This window comes from Mobula birostris, chromosome 7, assembly GCF_030028105.1.
Source record: "Mobula birostris isolate sMobBir1 chromosome 7, sMobBir1.hap1, whole genome shotgun sequence".
NCBI lineage: Eukaryota > Metazoa > Chordata > Chondrichthyes > Myliobatiformes > Myliobatidae > Mobula > Mobula birostris.
Window position 1 is genome coordinate 121,989,466 of NC_092376.1, and position 22,225 is coordinate 122,011,690.

General features: G+C 43.0%; 1 protein-coding gene across 1 annotated transcript in view; it reads right to left on the reverse strand.

Annotated features, from left to right (window-relative positions):
• The window catches only part of slu7 (SLU7 homolog, splicing factor), a 43,208-nt gene extending 21,971 nt beyond the window's left edge, over positions 1-21,237 (reverse strand). The window contains exons 1-2 of the mRNA XM_072263693.1: positions 21,153-21,237; positions 1,884-2,096 (exon numbers count right to left, since the gene is read on the reverse strand). Coding sequence (XP_072119794.1) covers positions 1,884-2,032 — 149 coding nt within the window. The 5' untranslated portion in view covers positions 2,033-2,096; positions 21,153-21,237. The remainder of the gene's footprint in view (positions 1-1,883; positions 2,097-21,152) is intronic.
• Positions 21,238-22,225: the final 988 nt, after the last annotated feature.

Genomic DNA, 22,225 nt, shown 5'->3' on the forward strand with positions numbered 1-22,225 from the left:
GGCATGCTCGCCAATCCTGGCAACATCCTTGTAAATCTCCTCTGCACCCTTTCTATAGTTTCCACATTCTTCCTGTAGTGAGGTGACCAGAACTGAGCACAGTACTTCAAGTGGGGTTTGACCAGGGTCCTATATAGCTGTAATATTACCTCTCGGCTCTTGAACTCAATCCACAGTTGATGAAGGCCGAGGCACCGTTTACCTTCTTAACCACAGAGTCAACCTGGGCATCAGCTTTGAGTGTCCAATGGACTCGGACCCCAAGATCCCTTTGATCCTCCACACTGCCAAGAGTCTTACCATTAATACTATATTCTGCCATCATATTTGACCTACCAAAATGAACCACCTCACACTTATCTGGGTTGAACTCCATCTGCCACTTCTCAGCCCAGTTTTGCATCCTATCAATGTCCTGTTGTATCTCCTGACAGCCCTCCACACTGTCCACAACACCCACAACCTTTGTGTCATTTATAAAAATCACAAAGAGAAGGGTCCCAGCACAGTTCCCTGAGGCACACCACTGGTCACCGACCTCCATGCAGAATATAACCCATCTAAAACCACTCTTCTGTGGGCAAGCCAATTCTGGATCCATAAAGCAGTTTCTGGTAACCTCAGACTTCGAGGATTAGCAGATGACAGGATCGCTAGATTCTCAATACCCTCGAGTTCTAATGACAGCCCTCTCCAAATCTCTTGGACTATGGTCAAGGCTTCCAAGTCTTGAGATCAACTCCCAAAGTTAATCAGCCTGAAGTTAGTTTTACCTATTTCTACAGTGCACCTGTCATCGTGAGGAATGCCCATGAAGATCTCCTAGCTGTAATAAAGTAGCACAACAGTTCCAAGTTCGGTCTTTCAGGAAAGTGAATCAGGCATTTTAATTTAATAAGCTAACATTTAAGTTGTAGAAGAATTATTTATTGCATACATTAAAATAATGTATATACTACAACTGAAGAAAGTCGAACATACTGAATAAGCAGTAACTGAACATTATAAATGCAGTAAATGATATCGAAGAGTTTCCATACTCCATCCTACCATTCAAACTCTAATCACTATGAACATCTGTCCTACAGTTTTGCCCTTCCAAAGCAAAGCCATCAGAAGATAGATATGAACACAAGATATTCTGCAGATGCCGGAAATCTTGAGCAACACACACAAAATGTTGGAGCATCTCAGCAGGTCAGGCAGCATCAATGGAGGGGAATAAACAGCCAATGTTTCAGGCTGACACCCTTCATCAGGACTGCAAAGGAAGAGGGCAGAAGCCAAAATGAGGTGGTGGGAAAGGGGAAGGAGTACAAGCTAGTAGGTGATAGGTGGAACCAGGTGAGGGGATAGGTGGGTGTGGGGCAGGGAGAATGAGAGAATAAACTGGGAGATGATAGGTGGAAGAGTTAAAGGGCTGAAGAAGGAATCTGACAGAGGAGAGGACAGTGGACCTTTGAAGAGAGGGAAAGTTGAGAGGCACCAGAGGGAAGTGATGGGCAGGTGAGAATGGGTGAGAAGATACCAGAATGGGGATGGTAAAAGAGAGGAGAGAGCAGAGAGAAACAAATGCGAGTTAGAGAAATTGATGTTCATGCCTTCAGGTTGGAGGATACCCAGATGGAATATGAGATGTTGCTCCTCCAGCCTGAGAATGGCCTAATTTTGGCCATAAAGGAGGCCATGGACCAACATGTTGGAATGGGTGGCCACTGGGATTCCCACATTTAGCGGCGGACAGAAGAAAGGTGCTTAACGAAATGTGATCAGTTTATGCATTGACATTCACTTTCTGCCCTAGTTTGCAAAAACTCAGATCACTGTCCCTCTAGCAACAAACTTAGATGCAAACGTTTTAAATTTAAAGGTCAGTCACTTACTTTCCTTCTTCATCAACTTCTGCTGGAGCATTACCAAGCTTTCTCTGCTCTTCTAATTCTTTCTTCTTTCTCCAGTCTTCGCGTGTCATCTTTTTTGGTTCATCGCGGCCCACCACACCAGCAGATTCCTCAGAAGCAGGCGGATTCATGTTTTGCACAGCTCCAGATTCTACACTGCCTTGAGTTTAGGAATTCCCGATCTTCATCGGCAAACTGAAAAGCAATATCATATCTGTCAATACCTCAATAACTCTGTTATGGGGTTTCAAAATGTATCTTTCAACTAAAATGAAGGATTTTCTAATTATTGATTATTCTTGATTCGATGGTTACCTTTAGGCAGCAAAAACAACAGACTGCTGACCTGCATAATACCATGCAAGCATAAAATGGACAAACACAGCATAAGCCTTCACAATGTTATTGCTCAAGTAACACACCAATGAATCACATCACTTTGTCTCAATCTGTCCTCACTAAACAAGGTATCTATATCATCTAATTGCATTTGCCTACATTTGGCATATCCATCTAAACCGTTCCTATCCATCCACCTGCACAAATGTCTTTCAAATATTGTATTTGTACACATCTTTGCTAGTCCTGGAACTCCACCTATTTCACTTTTAAAAGCATTCCAGCTGCCATACGTTCCTTTACTTAGTTCCTAACAACCTCTCCACAATCAACTTTCACGAGTTGCTGGCATTGGAATTAGCTGTGCCCTAATTTAGAACTTTAACTCAAGAAACTATCTTTTTCAATAATGATCTTGAAACTGACAGAATTATGGTCCTGATCCCAAAGTGTACCCCCACTGAAACATTAGCCACTTGTCCAGCAAACACACACAAAATGCTGGTGGAATGCCGCAGGTCAGGCAGCATCTATAGGAAGATGTCCTGACGAAGGGTCTCGGCCCGAAACGTCGACTGTACCTCTTCCTATAGATGCTGCCTGGCCTGCTGCGTTCCACCAGCATTTTGTGTGTGCCACTTGTCCAGCCTCATTTTCTAACAGGAGGTCCAATATATACACTACAACAGAGCATATCTTGAAATGATCATAACAATATAATTAAGTTGAGTTTAATTTACTTCATGCTAATAAAATCTTTTATTTCAAAATGCCCCATGAGGCAAGAGTGCTTTTAAATGAGCTGCCTTCTCTTCCTGAACATTCGTGTGGAAACAATATTTTTCACTTAATCTCGCTACCTTTTAACTACTGAGATATCACTGACATTTTATTTCTTTATGCTGCTGAGAAAACAGATTCAATGAGGAGATCAGTCATCTCATCAAAAGTCTGCAAAAAAAAGTTTACTTACAAAGAATAAAAAAAAATTACAAGGTTACTCAAGACTACTGCAGATTAAGAAACCAATCAAAATGGAGCAATCTTGCTCTCTCTGGCAAATGCAGTGACGATTCACGCTGCCTCAGAAAGTAACAAAGTATTAAAAAAAGAATCTAACTGTTGAGATAAAGGGTCTTGACCCAAAACACATTATCCATTTTCCTTCATGGATGCTGCCTGACCTGTTAATTTCCTTGAGAAGCTTGTTTTTTGCTCTAGCTTTTGCAGTTTATTACATCTCTAAGATTAACTGTTTGCTAAAGCCTAAATGGAAAGCACTCTCTCCTGATAATCTTCCAACCCTGAGTGACAACAAGAAGTGAAAATGTTCTGAATGCTAACCGATTAAAGCTGAAGAAAGATGCACAGTGTGCGAAAGTACATGAAATATTGAAAACTAAACACTATCATGACACTCAGTTAATGTACAAATAATTTTCTGTGGAAAGTAGTAGCTAACCTTCTGAAAGCAACAAACATACTTTAATTTAGTAATAACATACCTATCTTAAAAATGATTGGCATGCTTTCATTGAAGCAAAATTTAATAAATTTGCAAAGGTAATTTATAATAGTGATATCCACTCAAATTGTACTACAGTAAATCTCTCAGCCTCTGACTACTTGGAAATTCCAGTGGTTCACCATCTAGCTGACTCATTAGTCTGGTGAGCAAGCCAGGGTCCAGACTGCTGCCTGGGGCTTTGACAGTGTGGACTGTATGTGCGAACGGAGCTGGAGTTAGGGGTGAGAACCCCAAAGATCAGGAAACTTACAGCAGCAGCCAGAGTCCAGAACGCTTGTATGTTCAGATTGATTTGATTAACTGAAATGGACCCAGGTACTGTTTGCTGCTCCCTTTAAACTCAGTGGAGAAAAACTGTTATACTACAATTTACAAAATCACATGTGCAGCACATATTAAAAGTTAAATATAGTGTGTATTGAGATTTTAATAGGAGAAACATCCAATAGCCTGGAAAATCTGCTGGTCCAGTACCATCAAAGTGCCAGGGTGTCAGATTATTATAGTTTTTAACTACCCATAACCTTGTGAATGGTTTTCCCTGATGGTACATAGATTAACTGAACCACTTTCTTTTGATTCCAAAATTATTTGCACACCTGAACCGCAAATCCCCCAGGTAAAAGTACCATAAATCGAACACTGTTAACTTTTTTCAGAAGTGAAAAATCAAAACCTTTAATTGTCTTAAATATCCAGTAGCTAAAATGACTGAGCACTAATTCAGAAATCAGCTCTACAGTAACTTGTTCTGACATGTGTTATACACAAAGAAAACTTACCAACTGATCCTCATAATTCACTGATTTCTGCAGATGTCCTCTCTCAGGAAATAAGCACTGTACTCCATAAATATAGTGAAATAAAAATGTATACTACTGCTTGGTTCTATTAATTCTTATATTTCCATTCTAATGGTTCAATTTTATATCATTATACAAACCAGGATCTGTGAGGTTGTGATTAAGACTGTAGCAGATAGAAGCTAATGGCATTTGTCAAGCTCCATTATATTTATGAGGTGATTGCCACTTAATGTACAGCAACGTAATTATCAAATATTTTATCTGAAACTAATTGCACACTGCATGACAAAATTTCAAGATTTATAAACTCTTTTCATTCCGTGAACTTGATGTAGTGTCTCCATGGCATTGACGATTCTTCATACATCCTCCACCAGCTCCATTTCAAGCTTTGACTATTTCCACTGTACGGTACTGAGATTGACAGCTGCAGCATACTCTGCCGCCATCTGGTACAAATATATACTAACACAGCAACCTTGAAACTCTGATTTATTGTGCTTGATTTTATTACGTGTCAGCAGCAAGATCACCTTTTTTTTTGCTACTAGTTAGTAAAGTTATTTGCCACATACAGTTCTAATAATGAGTTCAGTCTCCACTGTAAAAGCTAACAGCATTCCAGAGGTAACAAAACTGCTCATGTAGCAAAACTGCTCACGTAGCAAGGATGACAGCGTGAAGGAAAACAGTCCCAAACCAAATCTGAAGTGAATTGACGTTCAGCAATAAAATTTCAGGCCTTCCAGTCACAGATATAACTATAGAACACTGCAGCATAGAAACAGGCCCTTCGGCCCACCTAGTCCATGCCAAACCACTGATCTACCCAGTCCCATCGACCTGCACCCAGACTATACCCCTCCCGTCCTTGTACCTATACAAATATTTCTTAAATGTTGAAACTGAACCCTGCAAACACCACTTGCCCTGTCAGCTCATTCCACACTCTCAACACCCTGAGTGAAGGAATTCCCCCTCATGTTCCCCTTAAACATTTTACCTTTCACCCTTAACCCACGACCTCTAGTTGAAGTCTCACCCAACCTCAGTGGGTGAGCAATACCTGCTTGTATTCATCCCATCTATACCCCTCATCATTTTGTATACCTCTATCAAATCTCTCCTCAATCGTCTTCTTCCTAGGGAATGAAGTCCTAACTTATTCAACCTTTCCCTGTAACCCAGGTCCTCAAGTCCTGGCAACATCCTTGTAAATTTTCTCTGCACTCCTTCAACCTTATTTACATTTTTTCTGTTGGTAGGTGACCAGAACTGGACACAATACTGAAAATTGGGCCTCACCAAAGTCTTATGTCATTTCAATATCCCAACTCCTGTACTCAATACATTGACTTTTGAAGGCCAATGTGCAAAATTTTTCTTTATGATCCTAACTATCTGTAATGCTGCTTTCAAGGAACTATAGATCCATATTCCTAGATCCCTCTGTTTTACTGCACTCTTCAGTGCTGTACCGCTCAACATGTAAGACCTACCCTTGTTGGTCCTCCCAAAGTGCTACACCTCACACTTCCTGCATTAAAATCCACCTGTCATTTTTTAGCCAGTCTAGATCCTGCTGCAAGCTTTGATAGTCTTTCTCGCTGTCCACTACACCCCCATCTTGGTGTCATCTGCAAATGTGCTGATCCAGTTTACCACATTATCATCCAGCTTGTTGTTATAGATTATAAACAATAATGAACGCAACACAGATCCCTTTGGCATGCCACGAGTCACAAATACTATCATTCCCTTGCTACTTCTGCCAAGCTAACGTTTAATCCAATTTACTACCTCATCTTGAATGCCAAGTGACCGGACCTTCTTGACTAACCTGTCACGTGGGATCTTATCAAATGCCTTGCTAAAGTCCATGTAGACAACATCCACTCCTTTACCTTCATCTACTTTCCTAGTAACTTCCTTGAAAAACTCTATTAGATTGTTTGGACATGACTTACCATGCCCAAAGCCCTGCTGACAATCCCTGATCAGTCCCTGTCTATCTGAATACTTCTATGTCCAGTCCCTTAGAATACCTTCCATTAACTTTCCCACTGCTGATGTCAGGCTCACCAGCCTATTATTTCCTGGTTTATCCTGAAAGCCTTTCTTAAACAATGGAATGACATAAGTTCTCCTCCAATCCTCTGGCACCTCAGCCCTGGCTAAGGATGTTTTAAGTATCTTTGCTAGGCCCCTGCAATTTCTGCACTAGTCTACCTGATCAGGACCTGAGGATTTATCTACCCTAATTTGCCTCGATTCCTCCTCCTCCGTAATCTGCATACGGTCCATGACCTGCCTGTTTCTTTGCTTCATTTCTATAGACTGTGTCTGTCTTTAGAGTAAATACAGATGCAAAAAACATCATTAAAGATCTCCCACCCCTTTTGGCTCCACGTAAAGATTACCACTCTGACCTTCCAGAATCACTCTTCTGCTCTTAACATATCTGTAGAATCACAGGATTCTCCTTCACTTTGTCTGCTGGAGCAACCTCATGTCTTCTTTTAGCCCTCATGATTTCCTTCTTAAGTGTTCTCTTGCATTTCTTGTACTCCATAAATATCTCATTTTTCCTACTCCTTTTTCTTAACCGGGGCCTCAATATTTCTTGTAAGCCAAGGTTCCTTAAACCTGTTAATCTTGATTTTTATTCTGAAAGGAAGGTCTCCTACTTTCCAAGTACATCTCTGCCAGAAAGCAGCCTGTCCCAATCTATACTCGCCAGATCCTTTCTGATACCATCAAAATTGGCCCTTCTCCAACTTAGAATCTCAACCCATGGACCAGACCTATCCCCTTCCATAATCACCTTGAAACTAATGGCATTATGACCACTAGACAGAAAGTACTGTAACTTCTGAAACCTGCCCTGTCTCATTCCTTAACAGGAGATCAAGTATCACACTCTCTCTAGTTGGGACTTCTATGTACTGATTAAAAAAAAACTTTCCTGAACACATTTGATAAACTCTTTGACTTCCAACCTTTCTACAGTATCAGAGTCCCAGTTAATATGTGTAAAGTTAAAATCACCTATCACAACCTAATGTTTCTTACAACACTCTGTGATTTCTCTACAAATGTGCTCCTCTAAATCGGACTCTTCTGTGGTCTATAATATAATCCCATTAACATGGTCTATACCTTTCTTAATTCTCAGTTCTACCCATAAAGGCTCAATAGATGAGCTCTCCAGTCTGGCTTTTCTGAGCACTGCCGTGACATTTTTCCTGACGAGTAATGCCACCCTCTCCCCTTTAATCCCTCTTGCTCTATCATGTCTATAATAACAACCGCAGAACACTGAGCCGCCAGCCCTCTCTCTCTCCCCAGCAACCGTGTCACTAATGACTACAATGTCATAATTCCACGTACCGAACCATGCCCTTAGCTCATCCGCCTTTCCTACTATACTTATAGTATTGAAATACACGCAGCTCAAACAATAGTCCCACCACCTTCAACCTTCTGATTCCTGACTTTGTATGTAGGCTGTCTCCACAACCATTCCACTATCTGTCCTGGCACCCTAGTTCTTATCTGTCTTACTCTTGTTTAACCCCCGCCCCCCCCCCAAATGCAGTACTGGCAAAACTTCCTGTTAGGATATTAGCTCCCCTAGCCCCGCTCCAGTTCAGGTGCGAACTATCCCTTCTGCACAGGTCCCTCCTTCTCTGGAAGAGAGCCCAATGATTCAAAAATCTGAAGCCCCCCCCTCTACCTGCACCACTTGTTAAACTGTCTGGTCTTCCTATTTCTGGTCTCAGTTGCACATGGCATGGGTAGCAATCCTGAGATCAGAACTTGGGGTACTCACTATGCAGGACCTAGTCACCCCTCCTACCCACATCATTGGTACCAACATGGACCACAACCTCTGGCTGCTCACCCTCCCACTTAAGAATGCTGCTGACTCGATCTGAGGTGCCCCTGACCCTGACCCAGGAGGCAACATACCATCCATGAATCTCGTTCTCATCCACAGAACCTCCTTTCCGTTCCCTAAGGAATGAACCTCCTTCATTGTAGCTTGCCTCTTCTCCCCACTGCCATCCCTCGAAGCCACAGAGTCAGACTCAGATACCTGACCACTGTAGCTTTCCTCTGCTAGGTAATCTCTCCCAACAGCATCCAAAGTGACATACCTGTTACTGAGGGGAACAGCCACGGGGTATCTGCACTGACTGGCTATCCCTTTTCCCCCTCCTGACGTTCACCTGGTTACTTGTGTCCTGTACCTTGGGTGCAACTACCACCCTACAACTAACCGCTCAGCCTCCTGAATGTTCGTGAGCTCATCCTGTTCCTGCTCCAGCTTCTTAACACAGAGCGCTAGAAGCTGCAGCTGGATGGACTTCTTGCAGGTGTAGTTGTCAGGGACACTGGAGGTCTCCCTGCCTTCCCACATTCTGCAAGAGGAGCACTCCACTATCCTGCCAGGCATTCCCACTTCTCTAAATGAGCACCAAGAAAGAAAAAAAGAATAAATAACAAAGAAAGATACTTCCCTGGAGCTTAAGCCTCTCTTTACCAAAGCCTCAACTCCCCACTCCTACAATGGCCCACTCACACAATGGCTGCTCCGCTTAAACTTAACTTCTCTTTTATTAGATCTTGCCAAGTGCCTAATTTATGCGCAATCCAATGTCTCCCCGGGAATCGTGCAGTGTAGAATATGCCAAATGCCCCTGCTCACATCGTTTAAACTCTCCCTCCCTCTACGCAATCCAATTTCTCCTCGGGAACTGTGGCGTGTAAAATGTGTCTGGGTAGATACTGTCTGGGCACAGAGAGAAAAGAAATCAAGCAAGCTTAAATTTTTGTACAGTCCAACTAAAAAGGAGAGGTTCTACTGTAGAGTATTTTTGATGTGTTGATTACTACATCAACTTTCATGTAAGAAAGTGAAGCTACATACTTCTTTCAGTTAAAGTTCAGGGCTTCCATCCTTTCAAGGATCCCTGATTGCCACTTCCGATGCAAATATCAGCAATAAGATTTCCACAGGCCCCAATTCAACACTCTTTCTTGCTCTTCTAGTACTCCCACCAACGCAATGGGCCAAGCTTGCTGCTCATGGTCACTATGCATTTCGTAGTCTGGCTTCCTGACCCAAAGTGTTTGAGATTCCAGTGGTATAGCCCAGTCGTCACCTTTAGTGTGTTGCTGAACACAGAAAATACTTTATCCTACAAACTTTTAAGGCAGAGTGACATAGGGATAGAGGAAAGGAGGGGGAGTCTCCAGCCCCTTGGTATGAACATAGAATTCTCCAACTTCCGGTAATTCTCCAACTTCCCCGGAGAATTCTATGTTCATACCAAGGGGCTGGAGACTCCCCCTCCCTTCCTCTATCCCTATGTCACTCTGCCCCCTCTCCCAGTTCCCTCATGGTTCCGCCTCCTTCTTCTACTACCCATTGTTTTCAGGGCTATGACATCAACGCTTCCCCTCCCCCACCCCTTTGTCTTTCAAATTACTGGTCTTTCAACTGAAGCTACAAGCATTCTTCAAATCTTTCCCCACCTTTCATTCTTCAGTCCTGACGAAGGTTTCCGGCCTGAAACGTTGACTCATCGTTTCTAACTGATGCTGCCCGACCTGCTGAGTTCATCCAGCGTACTGAAAGTGTTGCTTTGATCACAGCATCTGCAGATTATTTTGTGTTTAATGTTCTTGTTTACAAAATGCTAAGACATTAAAAATAATTAAATGGAGCAAACCTAAAGTAATTTAGAAAAGGAACATAGCTTTTACTTCCTGTTCTGTAGATCACTGTAATCAATGTGGGGATTCATGAGTCCCATGCAGGGCAGATTGGCATGAGGTACAGGAACTGGTTTCCAGTATTAACACTGAAACATCTACCAATACTGAGCACCACAGGAGCAAAGTTTAGAACTCACTATCACTATGTTATTGGCTTTCTCATTCGACTATGCTGTTTTTAAATACAAACTTCCTAGCATTGAAATAGGCAAAATTTGACAGCTCCAACACATAATCAAGCCTTTTGCATCAACTGATATCTGAGTTTTGTTTTAGTTTTCCCTCTCTTAACAGGTTGAGCCATAGAAACTTCATTCTGAATTCAGTTAGTAAAATTAACATAGGAAATCCCTCAAGGCACTACAAAGGAACAGAATGGGAAAAAAAAATTAAATATTTACCATCCCTTGATACTTTATGCCTGATGATAATTAGACAAGGTGGATGGTTGGAACAAGCAATAGAGAATGAATGGCTTCAGATGTAACATGAGAAAAGACATGCTGGGTATGTGGAATAATCTCCCATCAATTGTGATTACTTCAGATCAAGGGATCTGAACATCAAAGCAAGAACAAAGAAAAACAGAATAAAAGATGAGAAAAGCAGGAAGTAGATTAATGAAAACAACCAGAGCAGCTAAGAGACAGATAAAAGTCAGTAAAAGGTAGCTTACTTAACCAAGGAAAGCACTGGGAAAAGAAAACAAGCAGACACTCCAGTGGCCACTTTATTAGGTACTGTATGTACTGAGTGTACGCTCATGGTCTGACGGGCGATAGCCCATCCACTTCAAGGTTTGACGTGTTGTGCATTCTGCACACCACTGTTCTAACACAACGCTACTCAAGTTACTGTTGCCTTCCTGTCAGATTGAACCAGTCTGGCCATTTTCGTCTGACCTCTCTCATTAACAAGGCTTTTTCACCCACCCAACTGCTGCTCACTGGACATTGCATCAGTCTTTATAAACACTAGAGAGCGTTGTGCACAAAAAACACAGGTCAGCAGTTTCTGAGATACTCAAACCAGCCCGTCTAACATCAAGAATCACTTCCAGCACACTTCCTCCCTGTTCTGCTGTTTGTTTTCATCAACAACTGAACCGCTTGACCCTGCCTGCACGTTTTCATGCACTGAGCTGCTGCCACATGATTGGTTGATCAGATATTTGCATTATTGAGCAGATGTACCTAATAAAGTGGCATTGAGTGTATTTACACAGCTTAAACTTACAGATTTAAAATAATCACCAGTAAAATCTAGGCAGTTACAGTCAAAGTTTTATTTATTTATGTATTGAGATACAGCACAAGGAAGGCCCTTCTGGGCTTTCGAGCTGCGCCGCCCAGCAATACCCCGATTCAACCTGAGCCTAATCACGGGACAATTTACAATGACCGATTAACCTACCAACCGGGACGTCTTTGGAATGGGGGCGGATACCGGAACACCCGGAGGAAACGCACGCAGTCACGGGGAGAAGGTACAAACTCCTTACAGGCAGTGGTGGGAATTGAACCCAGGTCGCCAGTAATGTAGAGCATTGTACTAACCACTATGTTACTGTGCTGCCCTCAAAAAGGAAATATATTTCTTTGTTTCCATTTCTGCACAGAAGGAGTCCACTGAACTTAAAGTCAATACTAACTCACTTTAATCAATACATGCCCGCCCACCCACAACTCCTTCCCCATAGCTCAGAAAATTTACTTTCCTTCGCCACTTTCGTATTAAAACCCCTGACTGATCCACTTCCACCAATCTTCTTCTTCTCAAGCCCTTCACCCCTACTGGGGCAAAGCCACCGACAGCAGCTCGTCAGAGTCCTTTGTCCTGGGCCAATAGTTGATCATCCCTGTGGCTTCCACACTCATCGTGCTACTTCATATGCCTTCTAAGCAAAGATCCTTCCTCTCCCACGGATGAGGTCTTCGGAGCTTCTGTTGGCATTTTTGAAAGTCTGGGTTTTCATGGAATGGGGCTGCTAGCCCCATTCCCACCTCTCTTCCTTTCGTAGCTGGGCTTGGGACCCTCCACAGTGGAGTTAATAACCCCCTTCCCACTTCTGTATTTAATTCCCTAGCAATGAAAATTAACATTTTATTAGCCTACACATTTCCCTGCTGTAAATGCAAACCAGCCTTTTGTGAATCACCCAAATCCATCCATTTCTCATCTTTAAACAGTACATTTATTTTTGTTTTTTTCCTGCCAAAATAAATGTCATATCTGCTACATCGTCATTCACTCACTTAAAGAGCCTGTCTTTTTCCATCTTAACAAATTAGTTTCCTAACTGTCTGAACATTTAGCAATCAGACTAACGTCTTCATCCAAATCATTTATTAACGTAGAAAAAGTTGAGACAACACCAATCGGTACCACTTACTACATTTTACCAAACAGAAAATGACTCATTTACAGCTCTCTCCATTTCCTGTTAGTCAATCAATTTATAACAATACGTTGCATCCTACACAGAGCCTCTGTTTTCTGCAATAATTTTACACGTGGTGTCACACGACCGCTTATCTAGAATTTCTCTGATAACGTCAATGTATCACCATTAGTAATTATTTCTTATATTTTCCCCTCCAGCTGTTAAGCTAAATTGGCCTGTATTCCCACATAGGAATTACATCCAATTAACAGATATTGATGAATTCCATTCAGTTACCTGTTTGGGTTAGGGTTAGGGTTCTGTTCAGTAATTTACAAGGTTAAACTTGCACCTAGAAAATTCAAACAAAACTCATAAGCATTAGAGCTGTAAAACAAACCACAAATAGATGACATGCAGGAACAAGAGCTACTGCTGGTCTCTCAGAATTCTTGGCCTTGGGTGCTGCTTGCATGAAGCTTCTGTGTTCTCCATGTGACTGCACTCATTTCCACTGGATGCTGCGGTTTCTTCCCACACCTGAATTTGAATGGAATTGAATTTATTTAAATCTTACATCCGTCCCACAATGTGAGGGAGTAAAAATCTTTGTAATACGACTCCATCACAATGTACAGACGTGAGTTTATAAGTCTAATGGCTTGTGGAAAGAAGTTGACCAGTAGACTGTTGGTCCTGGCTTTAGTGCGGTGGTACCGTTTGCCAGATGGAAGCAGCTGACACAGTTTATGGTTGAGGTGACTGGAGTCCCCGATGATCTCCCAGGCCTCCTTTCTGCACCTGCTGCTATAAACGTCGTCACTGGAGAGAAGTTCACATCCATAGATGCGCTGGGCTGTCCATACCACTCTCTGCAGTGCCCAGCGACCAAGGTTGGTGCAGTTCTGTACCAGACGCTGATACAGCCTGTCAGGATGCTCTCAATGGTGCCCCTGTAGGAGGTCTTGAGTCTTTGGGACTCATGCTGAACTTCAGTCGCCTGAGTTGGAAGAGACGCTGTTATGCATTTTTTGCCACAAAGTTGGTGTGTACAGTCCAGGTGAGATCTTCGGTGATGTGTATACCGAGGAACTGGAAACTACTCAGCCTCTCAGCTGCAGTCCCATTGATGTTGATTGGCGTGAGCCTGTCTCCATTCCTCCTGTAATCCACTATCAGCTCTTCTGTGTTTCGGACATTGAGGGAGAGGTTGTTATCCTGGCACCACTGTGTCAGGGTGTTAACCTCTCCTCTGTGGACTGTATCGTCACCGCTAGAAATAAGATGTGCTGATAGATAAACCGGCCAAACTAAATTGCCTCCAGTGTGGTTGGGCACATGAAAGAGAAAGAGATGAAGTGCGACGGGAGTTCACTTCAGCTGTCCTGATGGCAGTCTCAATCCCACCTCGGAGGGTCACAAAGCCCATGCTCTATGAACTACACTCTATGGTCAACATCTGAAAGCCATTTCTTCATTGTCAGTGACTTCAATTGGGCCAACTTCAGAATGTGTCATCAAAATACTACCAGCACTTCTCCTCTTCTACCATGCACACACACAACCTTGACCTTTGCTATTGAACCAAGCGTGCCTACTGAGGCATCCCCCACCACCCTGCCCACACTTTGGTAAATCAGACCATAAGACACAAGGAGCAAAATTAGGCTATTCAGCTTGTTGTGTCTGCTCCACCATTGCATCATGGTTGACTTATTATCCCTCTCAATCCCATTCTCCCACCTTCTCGTCATAACCTTTGAATCCCTGACTAATCAAGAATCTGTCAACCACTGCTTTAAGTATACCCAATGTCTTGGCCTCCACAGCCATCTATAGCAACGAATTCCACAGATTCACCATCCACTTGTTAATGAAATTCCTTTTCATCTGTTCTAAAGGGACATCATTCCAATCTGAAGCTGTGCCCTCTGTCCAAGACATTCTATCTAGGCCTTTAAATACTTGATATGATTCAATTAGATACCCTTTAATTCTTCTAAACTCCAGAGAGTGCAGGCCCAGAGCCTCATACATTAACCCTTTCATTCCTGGATCATTCTTGCTAGTTTTGGAGAGGGCCCTTTAGAGCAGCACATCCTTTCTTAGATAAGGGGCCTAAAATTGCTCACAGTACTCGTCGTTCAGTGGGGTCTGACTGATGGCTTGTAAAGCCTCAGCATTACAGCTTTGCTGTTATATTCTAGTCCTCTTGCAATGCATGCTCAAATTGCATTTGCCTTCCTTAACACCAACTCAACCGGCAAGTTAACCTTTAGGGATTCCTGTATGAGAACTCCCGAGCCCCTTTGCACCACCGATTTCTGAATTTTGTACCCATTTAGAACACAGTCTACTCATTTACTCCTTCCACCAATGTGCATGACCATGCACGTCCCATCTGCCACTTCGCCCATTCTCCTAAGCTGTTCTGTAGATTCCCTGCCCCTTTGTATTGTCTGCAAAGTAATCAATTCTGTCATCCAAGTCACTGACATATAATGTGAAAAGCTGTCCTAACACCGATCCCCGAGGAACACTGCTAGTCACTCGCAGCCAACCAGAAAAAGCCCCCTTTACTCCAGCACGTTGCATTCTACCAGTCCGCCAATCTTCTATCCACGCTGGTAACTTTCCTGAAATACCATGAGCTCTTATCTTGTTTAGCAGCCTCATGTGTGACACCTTGTCAAAGGCCTTTTTAAAATCCAAGTAAACAATATCCACTGGCTCTCCTTTGTCTATCCTGCCTGTTATACCCGACAATAATTCCATCAGATTTGTCAGGCAAGATTTACCCTTGAAGAAACCATGCTGACTTTGGCCTATGTTATCACGCGTCTGCAAGTACCATGAAACGTCATCCTTAATAATGGGTTCAAACGTCTTCCCAGCTACTGAAGTCAGGCTATCTGGGCTATAATTTCCTGTTTTTTTGGCCTTATTAAAGAGTGGAGTGACATTTGTGAATTTGCAAACAGACCACTAGGTTGTGCTCCTTCTCCCTACATAAAAAAAACAGAAGCTGAAGCAGGAGGATCCAGTCCAGGAAGCCACACAATGCAGCTTTGAGGAAATAGGTGAGCTTCTACATGACAGCTCAGAGTCAGCAGACTGGTCCACGTTCAGAGACTCAGCTGCCGGCCTCGATGAGTACGATGAGTATGTCACCACCACCCTGGATTTTATCAGCAAACGTGTTGAGGACTGCGTACCACAGAGGAGAATCCGTGTGTTCCCAAACCAAGAAGTCTTGGAAGGACGAGGAGCTCCACTCCCTACTGAAGTCCAGGAATGCAGCATTCAAATCAAGTAACACCAACTGTCTACAAATCATGAAATGACTTCTATAAAACTATCAACTATGCCAAAAGACAATCCACCATTCCAAAGCTGAGTCTCAGACAGCCATCGTTAGTGGCAGGGCTTACATGCTTTAAAGGGCTACAGAACTAAGTCAGGTAGCATCTCTACCATAAACAAACCCCTTCCCAATGAATGTAATGCATTCTATGGTCATTTTGAACAGAAGGGATTTGTATGTCAGCAGCCCCCAATGCACTCAGTCCCACAATCACCACTGCAGATGCAAGATCAGTCCACAGGAGCGTGAAACTGCAGAAGGACTCAGGCCCGGATGGCCACGTCCATCGATCAGACACAGATCAGCTCACAGCAGTATTTTCAGATATCCTTAACCTCTCCCTGCTTCAGTCCTACGTTCCCACCTGCTTTACGAAAAACACCATCATCTCAGTACCTAAGAAAAGACAAGGTATTGTGCCAAACGACTACCATTCAGAGGCTCCATCGTGAAGTTCTTTGCGAGGCTGGTCACGGCATGCATTAACCCTGGCCGCTTAGACAGCCTTCGACCCACTGCCGAAACAGGTCTATATTGTAGACGCCAAGTTCCCAACCCTACACTCGCCTCTGGAGCATCAAGACAGTAAACACTACTACTTTAGACTGTTGTTTATTGACTGCAGTTCCACCTTCAATACTATAATTCCAAGCAAACTCAACAAAAACTCCAAGACATAGGAGTTAACATCTCTCTCTACAAATGGACCCCACGATTCCTTCCCAGTGGACCACAATCAGTAAGGAAAGACACCCACCCTCCTCCCCATGATTATTCTCAATACTGGTGCTCCACAAGGATTCATCCTCAGACCCCTACAGTACTCCCTTTACACTCATGGCTGCATGGTCAGATTGTGCTCTAAGCCCACCTACAAGTCTGCAGATGCTACCACCGTGGTGGGTCGCATTTCAAATAACAAGAAGTCAGAGTACAGGAAGGAATAGAGAGCTTAGTGACACAGTATCATGACAACAACCTTTCCCTCAATGTCAACAAAAGAGATGGTCATTGACATCAGGAAGGGAGGTAATGCACTTGCTTCTCTCTTCATCAACAGCGCTGAGGTTGAGAGCTTTAGGTTCCTAGAAGTCTTGGTCTGAAGAACATGAGATGAAGAATCATTGAAAGTGATTGTGGGAACAGTTTGGTGAAGGGGCAAGTGAAGTTATCCCCACTGGTTCAAGAGCCTGGTTCTAGATAGCCTCCAAGCTGACAGCAGGAACATCAATTTCTCTAACTTCTGGTAATTTCTCTCTCCCCACCCCCTCCTTTCTTTTTTCTATTTCCTGCTGTGGCTCCCCTCTTACCCCTTCTCATTCCTCATCTGCTTATCACCTCCTTCTGGCCCACTCTCCTCTCCCATCAGACTCCTTCGGCTTCAACCCACCACCTCTTCCACCTGTCATCTCCCAGCTTCCCACTTCAACCCTCTCCCTCACCTACCTTCCTTCCCCTCACCTGGTTTCACCTACTACTTTCTAACATACTCCTTCCCCTCCCCCTTCTTCCCCCTTCCATTCCTGTCCTGGTGAAGGGCCTCGGACCGAAACGTCAGCTCTTTATTCCTCTCCATTGATGCTGCCTGACCTGCTGAGTTCCTACAGCATTGTATGCGTGTTACTCTAGAATGGAGCAACCATGGGACAAATGGCTTTGTGTCTTATTAACTGATTCCCTGCTACCATCCCCCCACCCAACACATTCAGGGATAATACGTGCTCTGTCTGGAGAAATCTGCCTACAGTATATCACAGGCTGAGCATCCCCTATCTGAAATCCTAAATTTTTTAAAGTGCTGACATGATGCCACGAATGGGAAATTCCACAATGTGCTGGGAAGGTTCCCAGGTGAGGAACACGATAAAAAGTTCTGAGCAGTGACCTCACACAGCCTGAGTGGGGCCCTGTTGGTGCCAGTTTCTCAGCAGTCATAGTCAGACCTTTGTGCATTACTCACGGTGATTACCATGTGTTTTGTGCTTACTCTCTGCTCTGCGCTGTGGAGATATTGCTGAAAATATCAAAAAGATCTGCAGCTACCCCTGGTAATGGTGAGAAGAAAAAGAGGAAGCATTTCTGATTATTAGAATGTCAAGTTGTTAGAAAATCATGACAGCAGTGCAAGTGTGAAGCATCTGACAGAAGAGTATGATGTAGGAACGACCACCATCTACAACCTGAAGAAACAGAAGAACAAAAAGAAAGTAGTGAACAGAAGTTAATGAAAAATGAAAAAACACCACATAAAGCAAAAAAAAATTCTCTCATGTATTGAAAGAGTGGACTCGTCAGCGGAGTATACTGATCATGAAACAAGCAAAGGTCGATCACACCAACACAAAATTTGAAGTCAATTGTGAATATTCAGCAGGCTGGTTGCAGAAATTTAAGAAAGGGCATGGCATTAAATTTTTAAAGATTTGTGGTGATAAAGCATCTGCTGATCACAAGGCAGCAGGGAAATTTATTGATGAGTTTGCCAAGATCGTCACTGATGAAAACCTCGGACCAGAGCAAGTCTACCCACATCATCTACAGGAATGAAGGATGACAAGGACAGAACAATTGTACTGGGATGTGCTAATGCAACTGACGTGCATCAGTGTAAACTTGCTGTGGTAGGCAAAAGCGCACGTCCTTGCTGTTTTAAAGGAGTGAAGACCTTACCAGTCTATCATTATGCTAACAAAAGGACACGGATTGCCAAGGAGATCTTTTCTGAATTATTTCACAAAGATTTTGTACCAGTGGCTCGTGTACACTGCAGGGAATCTGCACCGAGTGTAACACGATCAGCATCATCATTGCGTTCAAAACAAAATGCTGACTTTTTTCACAGTTTTCATTACATTCACTTGTAATTAAATTCAATCTTTTGTTTTGATACCTTACGTAAAAGCTAAAAGAAAAACAACAAACACAGTATACTGTAAACTCGTAATCAAAAGAGGGCATCGTAGGTGGAGACTGAAAGCCTGCCATTGTTGTTCAACAGCTGATACAGGTATTCTCCCGATGCTGCTATGCTGCTTTTGTTACCCTGCACACATTGCATTTTCCTTATATTAATGGTATGTAATAAGACGAATAAACTCTTCTGGGGCTTCCAGTTGGGTACAGGTATCGATTATAACCGACGCTTCGATGACAAACTATGCCATCTTCATCAGGGATGACACCTGGGCATGTCCAGTCCAGTGGTATTTATAACCCCATCATCCGTATCTCCTGATCGGTTAATCCTCATCCAATCAGGTTTCCATTCTCCCACCTTGTTTCGAATTCCAGTTGTGACTTAAAATGAGACCTTCGTCTTTGTTAAAATTCTTTATCTCTAGTTTAATTTCAATGGCTTCTTTCACTGGCGGTCCAAAAAGCCATTGGCACGGCACAGTAGTTTCACGCTGCCGAAGTCAATCTTATGGCCATTGCAAATGCAATTTTCTGCTACTGCTGATTTCTCCAGATAATCCAAACGGATATGCCTCCTGTGCTTCTTGATGCAGGTTTTCATCGTGCGTCCTGGCTGGCTGATACACGTGGCTCTGCATTCACAGGGAATCCTGTAAACGTCAGCTGACTGGAGTCCCAGATCATCTTTCACCCGCATAAACTGTGATTTGAGCTTCCTTACAGGTTTGTGGATGGTATTAATTGGTATTTCTTCAGGATCTTGATGATCCTTTCAGAAGCTGTGGAAATACAGGGAAGACAGGCGGTAGCAACGGGTTCTTCCTCGTTGTCAGGTTTCCTGGTTTTTCCGTCGGCCCTTTTAAGAGCCCAATTGATTTCCTTCACCTTGTGCCATTCTGTAGGAACATCGTGCGTAATCGTCTTATTTCCTCAGGGAGACTCTCCAGGTCCAAAATAGTTTTTGCACAGTTATTCAAAGTAGAAAGAATTGCTCTACATTGGGAGGTGTGATGGTGGCTGTTATTCTTGAGGTATAAGTCCATGTGAGTGAGTTTCCGATATTTATCATGTCCGAGGCTACCGTCCGGTTTCTGTTGTATTAGAACGTCTCGGAATGAGAGGAACCACCGTTCTCCATCTCCATCATAAATTGAATGTTTCGATGTATATTGTTCAGATGGTCGTGGAACTGTTGGAGTGCACAGAGTCCATGAGGCCACACTACGAAGATGTCATAGTCGTCTCTGAAAAGTTGTTGTATCCCTGATGCAGGTGGCAGAGTCGGTCATCAAAATGTCGGTTATAATCAATACCTGTCTCCGGCTGGAAGCCCGAGAAGGATTTATTCGTCATTTATGCTGGGAAAGCACGAGATCCTTTTTCGGTATGTAACATGTTTACTGTTAAGTACATGTGTGACGTACAAGTGTAAGAGAAAGATTGTTGACCAGTAGAACATAAAGCCAGTCAGAAATGATGGAGATGCCAAACAACCAATGACTGTCCATCTCGGCAGCCGAAGTGCTAACAGCTCACCTTTCTGATGGTTCCATTTGTACGTTATATTTTCATGCACAAAATTATTAAAAATATTACATAGAACTAGCTTCAGGGTATATGTATAAGCTGTACATGTAAGGGAAATGAATTTTGTGTTTAGACTTAGGTCCGATCCCCAAGGTATCCCATTATATAGCTGCAATTATTCCAAAATCCAAAAAAATCGAAACACTTCTAGTCGGATACAGGGTGTCCTCTATAATAAGATTAGAGGACGTACAACAGACATTGACCGTCTCCTGGACAATAAGGGTTACAATATTTACTGTCCTGGCAATTATAAACAGTAGCTGGCTACAGAAGGGACATTAACAGCACCCTTTTCCCCTTCCCTTCCTCTCCCAACACATTTAGAGAATCATTGGGTGCCCACTAGCTCGCACCGGAGTTTAGGACCATTAACCATGGGTAGATTTCTGAGGAGAGTGTGGGTAGCGTCAACGGTAGGAGAGTTAAACCAAAATGACGGTGCCTGCTCTTCCCACGATATCGACATCACCGCCGCACTAAGGCCGAGTAGGTGCAACTCGAAACCTGCCGCCGCTGCCGATCACTCGCGAACTTTACTTACATCTGCACCCTCTCGTCCCAGCGCCCGAGCAGGATTCAGGCCACTGCCGACGACAACAACAGGCCCTGTGTCGCACTTCCGGCGCTCTTCGCTGTCGTCACACCAAAGCGATAGACCGTGCCCACGGCCGCCATCTCGAATCCACAACGAGGCTACACTGACGGCGCTGCAACGCGCTGGCTTGTTTGTTAGAATTAGTCATTCATCGTTTCAAACTTACTTTGCAAATTATGATATAAAGAAAGACATTATCGTAGGAGGTCACAGTTGTTCACTTTAAGACTAACCGTCCTATTCATTTAAATCTCACAAAAGCAAACAATTTTAAGAAAATTGTCCTCATTGTGTAGGATTCTCATCAAACCGAAGCCCTGTTTGTAACGGGCAACTTTGTAAGTACTCAAATCTGTTATAGAATCAATATGCACAAGATCCTTATAAGGTGAATTACTTTTGTTTAGGAAAATTAGTTTCCACCTTTGATAAAATCTGCATCACTGTGGTTCCTGGTTTATTATGAGTGAAAATTAGAAAGCCGCAGGAAGTCTTCCTAATAATTTTAATGTTAGATGAAATGATTACGCTGTCAAAGGACTTGCTGTGATTGAGATTTAAAATTCTGCACTTCAAGCTTCTCTCCGTAATAGCATTTGTAATGAACAATGGGATTTTGAAATGAACCATACAGATGTAGAATATTTTAAACTTTACTCTTGGTCGGTAATTAAGGAGCAGCTAGTCTTAAAGAGGAAAAGGAGTGGGACCAAGCGGGATGCTATGTCCTCCCCTGACAATATTGAAATAAGGGAATAAAAAGTTTCTGATGGGTGTCCATTGGACATGTTGAAAACACAGTGCACTGAGTATAAACAGTATTAGGAATGAATCTGACACTGATTCTCACAATTGAACAGCCTGCCACATCCACTATTGTGAATCACAGAAGTAGAATGACTACTTGAACAAAGTACCAGCGTCTATGGAAATACATCCCCTCATGAACACATTTGTTGAGGCTAGGAGGTGGAAAAACACCAAAAGATGTGAACTGTAAGGTGAACTGCTTACTTGCT